This window comes from Neltuma alba, unplaced genomic scaffold (genome assembly GCF_004799145.2).
Source record: "Neltuma alba isolate B1F8T4 unplaced genomic scaffold, ASM479914v2 tig00011952_pilon, whole genome shotgun sequence".
NCBI classification, from domain to species: Eukaryota; Viridiplantae; Streptophyta; class Magnoliopsida; order Fabales; family Fabaceae; genus Neltuma; species Neltuma alba.
In genome coordinates this window covers 170,527-184,729 of record NW_021636531.1, presented here as the reverse complement: position 1 = coordinate 184,729, position 14,203 = coordinate 170,527, and the positions used below count along the sequence as shown (strand labels likewise).

Genomic DNA, 14,203 nt, shown 5'->3' with positions numbered 1-14,203 from the left:
AAAATATATATATTTATATATATATGAATTGAGAGTCTAGGTCTTATGCTATCACATGAACAAAACTTACATTTACATTTGACCGGAGTTGATTCGGTTCTCCCGTTGAGGCATCATTTGAATATGCTTATTTAAGTGTTTATAAACACATGTTATGTAAGCACAAAACTGTTTGTTTTCCCTTAACCGGTCACCTAACCTCAAAAGACCATACTACATTTTGAAATAAAATCGAACTCGAATATTAAAAATAATATTTTAAAAAGTCTGTAAGACATCAATGTGATAGGATACTGCTTAAGATTTTTGTCCTGTCAGGAGTATATTAGCCACATAATAACAGATGGTCCATATAGCCTTCCACAAGTGACATTATGGGCTATAACTAATAGTCTAATACTAAAATCAGGATGGGATACAAACTGAGGAAGATACCTACAAATCCCTACTTCTATACTAGCAATCAGGGAGACCGAACAAAGAACTGGGGCCTCCGTAAATCGAACAAATAGCATCAGATTGAATAGGCAGGTATATGACCAACATCAGCCACTAATCATTACAAAATGGGATCCTAATCGTGTTTTATATTTTTCTCTATCATACAACAAAATCTGCTCAGAGATATGGTACTTCACATTAGTTCGAGGAAGCACCTCGCGGGACAAACCAATTTCGTCCTCCAAGAATTTTGAAGTGATGTTATTTATATAATTGTTTCAAAATAATTGTAATGTAATTCAGTTGTGTACTTTATTTAGTCATCAGCGCCTTCCTTGCACCCATCCCCCGGTACCAGTAGTTGCCAATCAGTATCAAACGAAGCGGTCAAGATCCTCAATCCAAATCCAAACCCTTTTTCATATATTCATAAACCATGTAAGTGATACTAGCAGATGGAACAACTTTGAGAAGGTTAGGAAAAATTCCTTTGTAGAATCCCCTAAATCCTTCGTGTTTAAAGGTTCTCTTAAACACATCTCCCATTCCCCCATATGCAGAATCACCTTTGGGGCGTTGAGCCTGCATTCTAGAATAACAGTCATGACGATAATAAAATGTCACTTTCAAAACAGATAAAAATAAATAAATAAAATCAAGAAACACTACATAAAAAATTACCTTGTTCTAACGACCTGCAATGGGTAAACACATGTGGCTCCAAGGGCTCCTGATGCTGTCCCACATCCAAGTTGCACGAGAGGACCAGCTTCTACAGAAGATCTCAGAATTTCAACAAACAAGATAGAACTAAAGGTGTGCATGTTGCACATGATATTGAAAGGTGCTTATTACCTTCATCATGAAGAATATACTTCTTCGACATCTCTTTCAAGGTTTCATAGGCAGCAAGATCTATTCCAGCATAAGGAATGATCCCAAGAAGAGAAGGAATCAAGCCCCTATAGAATGCCCTGGGTCCTTCATGTACCCATATTTCTTTTGAGAGCGTCCCAAGGGTGGGAACTCTTCCACCACTACAACAATATGTTTGTATTCGAGTTTTGACAAGATCCATTGGATATATAGCAGTTTGAGCTACCGCACCAGCAATACCACCAGCCAACAGCCGGCCCATGGTGCCAATACCTTCCTTAGTTTCCTCTCCTTTAGCATTCACGATGAAGGTCTTCAGCATCTCATAGGTGTAAAATCTTATAGCACTCTCAGGAGTCACCTTAAGGACATTCAAGCCATTGCCTCGAAAAAATCCCAAGAAACCACCATCTCTCAATATATTTTTCAATGCAGGCATTATACGAGCTTCTGTTGTTTGGACTTGTAAAATAACCTTTAAACGATCAAGAGGTGCAGTTGCTGTTCGTGATGCTGCACCTGCTACTCCTCCTGCAATCAAATATCTACTTGCATGGATGTGCTTACTAATGCCTGCAGGAATAACGGAGTGCTCGCCAATATCCACCAGGCACACACGTTCCAAATAATGATAAATGTTTTCAATAGTCGCCTCATGAGGATAGAGCAGCAGAAAGTCCCTCCATTCTTCAAATGTTATGACACCATTATTATCCTTATCAACACGCTCAACAAAACGGGCAAGTTCTTCATCATCAATCTGAATACCTACAACGTAAAGGCCGGTGTGGCTTAAATAATAAAAAAACCACCAAAGTATATGACAAAGTCAAGAAAAAGCTAAATCGCATAACAAGAATCCACTACAAAAATCAGGGTCCCTGATACAATGAATCATCATCAATGTAGTTAGTCCCTTATGAGTTGAGAAGCGTTGTTAACAGAGTAGCGGGGAATATGTGAGAGGAATGATAATGAACTTCAGTCATATCTTGGTATATCAAATTGATGAGCTCAACAGGCTGAGGCAAGAGGATTCGATTCTAGAATTTCGGGAGAAGATTGAAGAATTGCAGAATTGCTAGCTGAAGTAGAAATCTCGGATGTAGTTGCCATGCTCTGCTTCTCAGGAGGTTTGAAACGAAAATTGAAGCACCCGCAAGAATGTTCAATCACTAAAACCTCACCAATATCATGAACTAAGCGAGGCTACCAGAAGTATCCTCTCAAAACAAGCAAAACAAAACCAAAACACTTATCCAACAAAGAAATCCTCCCTGCACAAACCAGATTTGATCCCAAAAAACATGTATCCATCATCACTGACCAGTACTTCCAATAAATTTCTAAAAACTCCATTCCCAAAATAAAAGTACCTTGACCAATATCCCAAAAACTAACCATATAACTCCAAAACTAACTCAACTTAAACTGTTCAACAATTGACCAAAAAAGGAGATGGAAGAGAAAAGGAAAAAAGGATTGCATAAATGGTGCCTGAGAAATACACCGAAAACCACGGATGCAAGGGTGCTCAGCTTCTAATGATCGTGGTCCAAGGAGCAGAAGAGGAGAAGGAAGTTTTTCAGGAACCTAAATGCCTTCCATCTTCTCAGGATTTTGATCATTCAATCCCTTCAAGAGTATGGTCCACTTTAAGCTAATGCTATGCAGAAATAGCTGAGGGAAGTGAACAAGAAGCAAAGAGGCCTGGTTGCAGTTCATTTGCTTCCCCAGTTATGTTAACTAAGAAGAGGAATGGCTTTGACGAAGCCTACTGAGGTTCACAAAACAGCCTTTTGCATTCATGAGGGGTTATATGAATTCTTATTAATGCCATCCAGCCGTACCAATACAGCTACCTTCCAACTCCAAGAACTAATGAACACAACGTCCAAATCCCACTCAAGGAAGTTTATCTTAGTCCTTTTTCAACGACATTTAGTGTATAACAAGAGTTAGAGTAAGGATACCATCCATTAGAGGGACACATTAGGAATTCTAAGGAAAAACACATTAGTCGCTATGTGGTCTTAGCATGCATTTTCAGCTGTTGAAAATGACTATTTGGGTCTTGAAAGGTCCAATAAACCTGCTCTAGGTAAATTAGCAGAAAGATCCGGATTGCCTTTGGAAGATTTTAAAACAAACCGAGCAGCAGGCCTACAGATAAAAACTGATTGAGCAGAGCAAACCAGCTTTCCATGTTCAACGTTGAAGCACAAGGATGAGAATGCTCCTAGTTCTACACACTACAGACCAACCAAACTTGGATGATGAGGGGATTTTCAAGTGGGACCAGAGAAGATTTTGGCTAGAAAGAAGGTCAAATGAGGCAATTTACCAGTTACTTGAGTCTTGATGGAATGGAAAAACACAAGTGTGGAAGACACTGCATAGGAAGACCTGATCACTATCCAGAAGCAACTCCCTAGGTTAGATACTAGAGGCACTGAAATATGATCCTTGAGGTCAAGGATCTTTTATAGTGGGAGAATAATTGTTACATGTCCAAGAGAAAATTATCCAGAGTAGTTAATCAACAGCTGTTAATGCACTAACTCAGAAGTTTAGTACTGTAATAAATTGTAATCAATTCCCTTACACTCTGAGCTAGTATACAAGTACTATAGCTGACAAAAAGGAGAGGATGTTGAATCTCTGAATGATTTAGCTGGGAATTTAGGATCAGCTTAAGCTAGCTGTAGAGCAAGTGTCAAAGATTATGAGAATCTATAAGAAGGATAACTGGTTAGTATTATGCAATAAAGTAAGAGAATTAATAAAATTTAAACAGCTTTTCACTTTCCTTTCTCATTCAATTTCCATAGTTTAACCAGAGCCTTGATATGAAAGGAACTTTATGAATAAATATTCATCAGGAAGAAATATGCCAAAATTGTCATTCATAACACTACATCAGTGCATGTAATTCTGGCTTCTCCGAATTTCACGCATAAGAGTACTGCTCAGTCTACTGTGAATATTTTCCTTTAATGATCAAGGAGGGAAGGATATATACAACACAGTCAAATCTCTACGCTCTAAATCATAGACGTGGAACTTGAGAGGACATTTGATGTTTGGTTACCGCTGAAAATCCAGAGAGAGATTAAATGCACCATGCTTATACATCTTTAACCAGTCAAACCATAAAAGCCAAAGTTTTGGTGATTGAAGTATCTGAATTCAAATTCATTGTCCCAGCCTACCCAAACCTGAGGTTTCATATCGTTAGATCTCAAACAAAATATAGGAATTAAAACCAGGAAACCAAAATATCAAAGTATATAAGAATTAAACCATCAATAAAAGAAAGCATAGGTCCTTATTTACCAGAAATTGGTAGAAAAGCCTATAAGATGTCTAAAGCTATAAACTAAAGTATGGGCCAACACTTTAGAACATGAAGGAGGTCATTGGTTTACCTGCCCTTACAAGTGCCTCCCAGAGCTCCTCAGGTAAAATACATCCGTTGTGTTCAACATCAATGGCTTGAAATATGCGGTAAAGCTCAAGCTCCTTGTCATCCATGTACTTTTTAAAATCTTGATAATCAACTCGCCCGTCTTTATCAGCATCACAGGCATTTAACAAATCCTTGGCATACTTATACTCAGATGGTATTTGAAGTGCAGAGAGGCCAGCCTCAATCTGGGCATAATCTAAATAGCCAGCATTTGTCCTATCAAAGAAACCAAAAAGACTACGAATCCTTAGCTCCCTTTCTTCCTTGGTCTCCTGGGATGCCATTAGGACATGATCCATTGTTACAGGTCCTGCCTTCTTAACAGGATTGCAACATTTTGATCTAGATTCCTCAACATTCTTCGATTTCGCTCCCATTGAGATGGAAAGCTACAATAACGCACTTGGTTCCCAGCACGCAAACTCTCCTTCTGTATGCCACACTCAGTGATCGTATTCCCAGAAGATGGCCATTCAAGAAATGTGGCTAGGGAAAAGAGCACAATAAATTTCTTCTCAGTCAACAATCACGGAGATGCTGCGCCATTTACTACCCAGCCAATTTTAGAAGGGAATCTATCAGATTCCCGTTCAAGGGAAGGTAAAGCAAATGTGATTAAGAAAATCAAGGCCGAATCAACTCAGGCATTCATTGCAGGCATTAGTACTTTACAACCACCATTAATTACCATCATAGATCGAATAAGTCTGCTCTTAAAGGCTGGCAGAACTGAGAGCTTGATTTTCGTAAAAGGAAATCGGAATTCAAACAGGAGCGGAATCAATCGACTAGGAATGGCGCACCGGTAAGCGAAGACCGTGGAACTTGAAAGAGAACGTAATAAGGCGGGAGATAGAACATAAGACCTTTACTCGTCAAAAGAAAGTAAGGTTCCATAATAATAGTTTCGATGTCGTGCGCATCGAGAGTATGTGCGTAGGGAGGAAGGCCAGATTACGGCCGACGGCGATAAGGGGGATCGCCGGCGTTATCAGATACCTGGAAGAATGTGTCCGTCATCATCAATGAAAAGCTATTGGCTTGCCGAATCGTTAATTAATAAAAGGAAAACAAATCGGAAAAGATTTTGCAATTGGAAGATCAAAAAGAATGTGACGGGAATAAATCTTCGTGGCCGTGGAAGGTTGTTTTTCATTTTTGCCAAAGCATATATATATTTGGTTTTTTAACTTTTTTTTTTAACATTTTCCTAACTTTTTAATAAATTCCCGATATGTTTGGCGTCCGTCTTCTAGTTGCGGCGAGTTTAAAGTAGGGAAAATCCCAAAAAAGATCCTTGGAATATGAAAATATCAGATTAGGTCTTTAAATTTCAAAAATGACAGAATGGGTCATTGACCCAATCTGTCATTTGTGAAATTCAGGCAAATTGACAATTTTACCCTCATTTATTCATTCACTACAATGATTCAAGGAATCACTATAAGAGTTTAGGTGTTACCTAGATTCGTGTAGCGAATAACTACTCACTTTTTTCATAGTCAGGTGTCTTGTTATTAACTACAACTAATTCTGTAATCACTAAACAATGTAAGCATTACCTAGATTTGTGTAGAGAATAACTACTCATTTTTTCATAGTCAGGTATCTTATTATTATCAGGTACCTTATTATTAACTATAACGAATCTTGTAATCACTAGAATGATATAAGCGTTACCTAGATTTATTTAGAGAATAACTACTCACTTTTGCTCAGGGGCAAAAATGTCAATTCACTTGAATTTCACAAATGACAGATTGGGTCATTGTTCTAGTAATCATTCTGTTATTTTCGAAATTTAAAGACCCAATCTGAGATTTGGTATATTTCAAGGGCTTTTTCTGAGATTTTCCCTTTAAAGTATTCATTAAAAAAAATTTTAAAAAAAATCAAGATGGGGAGCTCGAGCACGAACGCGAGCCACGAGTTGACCTACTCTGTCTATTTATTTAATTCGTACGTATTCTTTTGGGTTGGGCCATTCATTTGTTGAAATTAAATTCCTTAAAAGTAAGCATAATAATTAACAGAATTTAGCTCATTTAATCTTTATTATTCCACCGTTCTTTTTAATTTATCATTATAAAATGATGCTTTTGGTGTTTTAATTTTGCAATAGGTTTCATTTTACAATGTATTGAAAATTTTCCTAATTAAATAAATTAACGGAAAATGCTCATTCGTCGTCTTTAAAATCCAAATGGTTATATTCAATTTCATTATTTATTTATATAAAAAGAAAAAGGTGTTCCCCCCCTTCAGCATTATCATCAACCCTGGAGCCACTCATCCGTCAATTCTGCTCCCACCCCTCTTCCAGGCTGCCAGCTGCCACTTGGCCTGCGAAGCCTTCCTCTGTCACGTGACTCGCATGCTCGTGGTCTGCGGAGAGAGAAAATTATTTTGGTACTTTTTTTTTTTTTAGAAAACTTGATTTTAACTGGAATGAGGGATCAGATCAGGCAGGCTCAGAAAAGGCTAAAATAAAAAGGACTTGTCCCGACAAACGCAAGTAGGAATCCCAGCAAGTATGTCCAGGCCTGAAGAGTTGATAGGACTGAAGGTTTTGATGAATGAATTGGTGTACTCAGCTATGCCTCTTCACGAACATTAAACGACTAATAGCAACTCCGGAGGATTGAATAGGCGATTCTTATAATGGGCAAGGAGTTTGCAGAGCCTGATTCTAATATGGGTGAACTTGCAGCAATCCAAGTTTAAGAATGAAGTCACGGCGGCGCTCCAACCCGTGTTAATCTTTCCATATTAGAATCGGCATGCTGGCACACAACATCGCGGGCACCTGTAACCTGAGTTAAAAGAATTAGTCTGAAAATCTCAATGGGTAATTTATCTGGAATGTAGATTCTGATCCACAATTGCCCACAACACAAATACTGCGTTTGATCTTTAATATAAGACCTCATTTCATTTTTATTTTGGTCCTAAATATAAACCCTCAATCTATTTTGTCTTTCATATTTATGCATTTTTTTTCAAGATAGTCCTTCTAATAATAATAATTCTATCCAATATACTTGATTTGTAAAAATATTTTAAGAAAGACAACACATATTTATTACAAATAACTAACTTAACTTATTTTTTTACTCTACTCTAATTAGTGAACTAGTTCTTATATAACACTATATTTTAAGAGATAATACCTATTGAACCAACAAAAAAGATGAACCACTGGAATAATTACAAGGATGATGTTACAATTTTGCAGAAAAGAGTCAGCCATTATTCACACGCAGCAAGCTGCTTTTGTTACAGACAAGACTCCAAGACAAAAAAGAAAAACACAAGTTACACACATACTTAATGACAACCACTGCGGTCCAATTATAAGTTATAATGTGCATAGAGAACATCACTATTTTGATACATCACCTAGCATTTGCTGACACATTCTGCTAATCACATGAATATGCCCACGTTCTTTCCGCTCCTTCTACAACTACTAAGATAGAGAACCCTATTTGTCTAGTTCAAATTTGGCCATCTCCAGTGCTGTCTTGGCTGCAAGTTGCTTTACTTCTATCTCCTGATCAAGTTTTCTTGCAGTTTCTACTTGTTCAGCCGCAATCTTCGAGCTTTTCTCAGCCTCCAACATGCTAATGTTGATCTCGCCAAGATGAGTCTCCATCTTCTTGGTCTCCAGCTCGCAAGAGGTTAATTGGGATTCTACTCGTTGAAGCATCTCCTTGAGTCGAGAGGCCTCCTCTCGAAGGGATTGACTATGCTGCTGGGACGCTTCAAGCAAAGTCTTGGTCTTGACAAAGTTGTCATGGATGTCAGCAAGTCTCAGCTTCTCCTCCTCAAAACGCTGAATATGCTTTTCGAGGGAAAGACCATTTTGAACAGAATTTTGCACTTCAGCTAAGGAAGATGTAGAATTGATGAACTCCCAAACATATTCTGAAAATTCTGTATAGTCAACTGGTAGAGTTTTCAACACATCAAAAGTATCATATGCAGCCTTTCTCATGGACTCATGGTCAAGACGACTCATGGACTCAAGTTCACAGAGAAGATCTTTCAGCGCATTTAATACAATCTGCTTTTGCCTTTGTTCTTTGGACCTGGGCTTTCTTTCACTACTAAGTGATACATTGGTGCTAACAGCATTTCCAGAAGCCTCAGAAAGGCAACTAGCAGAAAGGTGCGCATGTTCCCCAGGGTTGCTAATTACGAGCTGATTAGATTCGCCAGAAACATCATCGTGACTAATTTCTTGAGTAGGAACCATAATAGCATTAAAAGATGGAAAAACACCTGCACACAGGAGACAGGGGAGTTATGCTAAACAAAGCAAAATGAAAGAGGGCATAAACTTGTGAGATAAAAAATTGAGCAGATTATACTTACAACAGAAAAATGGCCCGGGTTGGGGGGATTTCAAGCTTAGAGTTGGATGGAAGAAAACAAGCCGGCCTAACCAACCCATTGGACAAGGATTTGCTATGGCATTTGTAGAAAATAAAGGACAATGAGAACCGAAACTCGGGGATATCTCTTGAAAATTTAAACGACCCAGCAAAAGACTTTAAAGAAAAGAGACCCACCAAAAAATGAATCAACATTAGTAGATATTTGCTTTTCAAATTCTCTCTGCAGAGCACGGATGCCGGAAGCTGTTGATAGATGAATTGTTGATCTTGCTTTCTCCTCAATAGCTTCCCAAGACACTGAGTTTAACATGTCTATATCCTCAAGATCTTCAGCAGCCTCAAATTCCGGGAAATCAACATGGTGGTTCGGAGGGCTTGCCAGTTCTGCACGATGCCTTCCTTCTATTGACGCTTTCTTTAGCGCATCATCTTCTCCGTCTAAAAGCTCAGAATCACCTATTAATCTCATCCTTTTGCCAGGAGAATCCGCACCCGCACCCATACCCAAGTCGTTTACATTGTCTTCATTAAGTGGGTGACTCTCCTTGTCCCAAAAATCATGAAGCGTTTTCTGACTACCAGGCTGAAGAGGAGCATTGTTTGGTTTACCCAACAACGCATCCTCCCACAGTTGGTAATTGCAAGCTCCGTGGTCCTGTTTGAAAACTTACTCTTTTGATCAGGTAGAAGCAAATGGTCATAAAGTTATGAAGTATCAAAACCATAGAATGGGGAATTCAGTAAATTATGAAGCAACAGAAATCATACAAATAGCATAGCATACCCCTTCGATAGGGCAAGCAAAGAAATAGCGACCCGCATTTTCACCACTTGTCTCTTTCACCTTCCGACACACTCCCGCACCACAAGAACATGTTGGGTATTTATATGGAGGAGGATGTAAATCACTCTTATCAACATTACCATCGCACCATCCTACAAAACCTCTACATTTCTTCCCCTGAAAGAAGAAGCCAAGTTCCAAACTCAGTAAATAATGGGGAAAACTCGCAAGCTTTCCCAACAGCTAACGGCTATCATCACCAACTGAAAAGGAAAAAAAAAACCGATAGATTTATATCATACTCTTTTGATGGGGCAGACGTAGTAGCTTTTCCCATAGTTACGATCGTTCGTGACCTTTCTGACCTCACAGAACCCATGACCACAACGGCAATAAATCTTCGGAATCTCGGAATTTTCACTGGTGGGACCTTTGCATTTGAGATTTTGAGAGTTGATAGGGCAGTCACGCATCCAATGACCTTGTTGGCCGCATCGGAAGCATTTATCAGTCTGCATTCTTTGAAGAAGGCGGTGATTGTACGGCGTCGAAGTCCCAGGCGAAGAAAGATGAGGATGGGGTGCGGATTTGGGAGGAGTAGATGGCAACGGTGGCTCCGATTCGCACATTTTCCTCTTCCCCTTCGCAGCGAGAGTAGTGTCATGAAGGTGCTGGACTGGAGTGGAAGCAGGACACTCCTTTACCAAACTCATCCTCGGGAATAGGCTCAACGTCAATCAGGGCGAATCGAGTTTCTCCATTTTAACGGCAACCTCAACGTTTACAAATTGCCTTCTTTTTTGGCCCCCCAACGTTCACAGGGTGTATGTTGGCATGTTGCTCCCTCGGCCGTCTTTTGTAAGCAAATTTAGATTCTACTTGTTATTTGATCAGATTAAAAAAATTTAATAAGTTATTTAATTATAAAAAATGTGACACATTTTTTTAAAATATTATAATTATCTTTTTTAATACTCCTCTTTTTTTTTACTTGATTATGGTTGAGGGAGTATCCATAGGGGTAATTTAGAAAAAATTAACAAATATGAGAAATATATCTTATATTTAGGATTAAAACTAACTTAATAATTAGGCTTTATATTAAGAACCGGAAGAGTATTATATAGATTAAAATATTAAAAAAATGATAAAAGCAGACTGTTAAAATAAAAAATTATAAATAAGGATTCATGATAATATTAGTATAAATTTTGACAATAATAATATAGGTTTTTATAATAATTTTTGTAAGGTATACAATTTTTCTATTTTGACGGTCCTTTTTTACTATTTTTTGTTAAAATATTAGTTAAATATAATAAATAAATAAAAATTGAAAGTGCTGGTTAAAAAAAAAGTATAAATTGAAAGCTTTTTTCTAAAATACTTTTATTTACGAGAAAAAGAATATAAAAAAGTGAATAAAATAATTATTATGATAAAAATAATTATGAAAGGGAGAAAATGTGTAATGAAGAATTACAATAATTTAAAAATGAGATAACAAATATATTAAATATTAAAATAAATAATTAATAGGGATAAAATAAAAAAATTGCTACAAAAACTTAAAATAACTTATAAATATTGTTTATATTTTTTTTAAAAAAATAGGGATGGGAATTATTGCTTATAAAAAAAAACCGAGTAGTGTATCTTCTTTTGTCTATTCTAATAAAAACAAAATCACAGATTAAATAATTAATTGATTTATTAAATTTGTATTAAAATTGCAAAATTTTTCAATTTTTATAAAAATGATTGACTCGCCGGCTTTTATTAACCAAGTCAAATCTAAACCATTCTTTTTAACCAATCTAACCTTCATCCTTCCTATTCATGTCCCAACTTCCTTTTGTGCTTTCTCCATTGTGTTAGACTGTTTTCCTCCAAATTATGTTCACACCGAAACAACTGATTGGAACTAAAACATTTAAACACTACTCAAACAAAAAAAATTTTAATACATAGATTTTAAATGTAAAATTCAAATGTATCTATCTATCCGACTATCCCATGACCTTAACGTATTGGGGGGAAAAAAATTCGTGAATCCGTGAAATTTCATTTAATTTTTACCCAGCTACTTTTAGTTTTCTTTTGGGTCTTACAATCTTTCCAATTATAAATATTTTTGCCGACATTTTCCAAATATAAATATCGATGCCTATGTCCATAATTAGTTAATTATGATGCTGAATAAGCGACATTTAAATTGTTATAAAATATAAAATAAAAATATATATTTTATAAAAAATAAAATTTATTTATTATGCACATAAAAAATTATCATGCCTATAATCATCTCTTTATATCTGTGTATAATTTTTAACATGATTAGTTTTTTTTTATGTTAATTAGATGTATGTGGCAAAATTAATTCAAGTATATAGTATTTCCAAGCGAGAACCTTATCATTAGTTACTAGCCTCGTTTTCCTATTGTGGGTTAATATAAGAATATCATAATAAAGCATAATGCAGAAAGAAAAACTATTGAAAAATCTTGCATTACAAAATTTATTGCTTAAAGGCACATAATGGTCATGATTTCTGAACAGATATAATTCGTTTTCAGCTGATCAAACTCTTTTTTATACATGTCTAATATATTTTTAATTATGTGCAAATATCTTGCATTTTATATATTATCAAATATAGATTGCAAGTTGTTAAAGATGAATTTCGTTAATAAAAAAGTAAGTTGTTATTGAGTTTTTAACCAAATTTGATCTACGTTTGGAAAATAAATTTTGCAATTGAGAATTTTTTCAGCCATTTTTTCTATGTAAACATTTAATTAAAAATAAGGTAAAGTTAAGTTGGAATGAAACTTGGTCGGGGGGAGGACGGGGACTAACTTTATGGGCTTGCTTAAAATGGCATTCAAAAGTACCTATAAATACGTGTTATGTAAATTGAGATAAATTTTTTTTATATATTTATCCTATTTACGTGTTATCTTATAAATTGAAAGATAAATTTTTTGTATATATATCGTATACCTATAAATTATAATTAAAAAATTATTTATAAATAATTTTAAATGGATCTTATGAGAAAGAAAGAGATTAGACATCCTCTCGTGTTTTTTAATTATTTGCAGTAATTTTTTAATTTTATTTATAAGTAATTTGTAAAATGATAAAATAAAATATTTGTGTAGCAAAATTTAACAATCCATGATAAACGGAATTAAATAAAATTTTCTCTCTACCGAGTAGAATAAAAAGAGCAATGGACGTCAATATTTAATGAAAAATTGTCGTCACGAATGTGGAGGTGACTTTCTGGTCCAAAAAAAAAGAAAAAGAAAAAGAAAGTGGAGGTGACTTTGCTTCCTAGCGAAGTTTGTGAACTGTTTATTTCGGTCCATCTGTTGGTGTCATTTCAGCCCTTTTGTCCTGGCTCTCTGTTCAACGGCAGCTTTTTCAACAAAAGGAGTGTGTGATTTGCGGAAGTAAAATTTTTTCTTCCATAATTATTTCATATCTTGCAAGATTATTTTTAAAATTATAATTTAATTTTTATCCACACGTCCTGAAAAACTCCTGCTTGTTTATAAATCTTCATTCTTGTCAAACAAAAGCTTAAATTTTATTAATTCTGTTTTGAAATTCAGCAACTTTTAACTTTGTTTTTATTTGATAAATAATCTGAGCATAAAGAATAAAAGTATATATTTATATAAAAATTTCTTTCTTGACCTTATAAACATGACAAAAATATTTGAGTAAAATACATCAACATCCTTTTTATTTAACCTAAATTATAGAGACTTTTTTTTTTTTTTTGAAAACTTATATGGATCTTATTTAAAATTAAAATATATGTTACACAAGTCTCCCTTCTAATTTTAAAATTCAATTTTCATCCACCCAACTGTTAGTTAACCGTTAAACCATATAATTAACTTATTATTTTGACCAAAATACCCCTCTATTAGTTAATAATTATCATTTAATCATATAGTATATATCTTTATTTGAAATTAAAAGAATTAATAAAAAATTTAATATTTTTTGTTATACTATTAAATTGATTATCGTATTATGAATTTAATTAATTTTATAAATAAAAAATTTTATTTTGCAATAAATTTAAACGTTTGGTCTCGTTTATTTTTTTAAAACCTACTTTTGATGTAATTTTTTAAATATATATTACTAAAAAATGTTTTGTAACTGTATATATGTATTTTCAATAAAATGATAAAGTTATGTCTTAATTTATT

General features: G+C 35.1%; 2 protein-coding genes across 3 annotated transcripts; both read right to left on the bottom strand.

The window, feature by feature from the left end:
- Nucleotides 1-218: 218 nt before the first annotated feature.
- LOC114719772 (calcium-binding mitochondrial carrier protein SCaMC-3) lies at nucleotides 219-5,872 on the bottom strand. Its single transcript, XM_028905300.1, has 4 exons — nucleotides 4,746-5,872; nucleotides 1,297-2,085; nucleotides 1,123-1,213; nucleotides 219-1,030 (listed from the first exon to the last, which is right to left on the bottom strand). The coding sequence occupies exons 1-4, from the start codon at nucleotides 5,161-5,163 to the stop codon at nucleotides 838-840; spliced, it is 1,491 nt and encodes a 496-aa protein (XP_028761133.1). The 5' UTR covers nucleotides 5,164-5,872; the 3' UTR covers nucleotides 219-837.
- Nucleotides 5,873-7,973: 2,101 nt separating this feature from the next.
- LOC114719774 (uncharacterized) lies at nucleotides 7,974-10,764 on the bottom strand. 2 transcript variants are annotated; one of them, XM_028905302.1, is made up of 5 exons: nucleotides 10,273-10,764; nucleotides 9,971-10,147; nucleotides 9,361-9,841; nucleotides 9,164-9,256; nucleotides 7,974-9,070 (listed from the first exon to the last, which is right to left on the bottom strand). In XM_028905302.1, exons 1-5 carry the CDS (start codon nucleotides 10,681-10,683, stop codon nucleotides 8,271-8,273), a joined length of 1,962 nt encoding a protein of 653 aa, XP_028761135.1. In that variant the 5' UTR covers nucleotides 10,684-10,764; the 3' UTR covers nucleotides 7,974-8,270. The 2 variants fall into 2 exon arrangements, with proteins under 2 accessions (XP_028761135.1, XP_028761136.1); XM_028905303.1 differs by having other exon boundaries at nucleotides 9,164-9,253.
- Nucleotides 10,765-14,203: the final 3,439 nt, after the last annotated feature.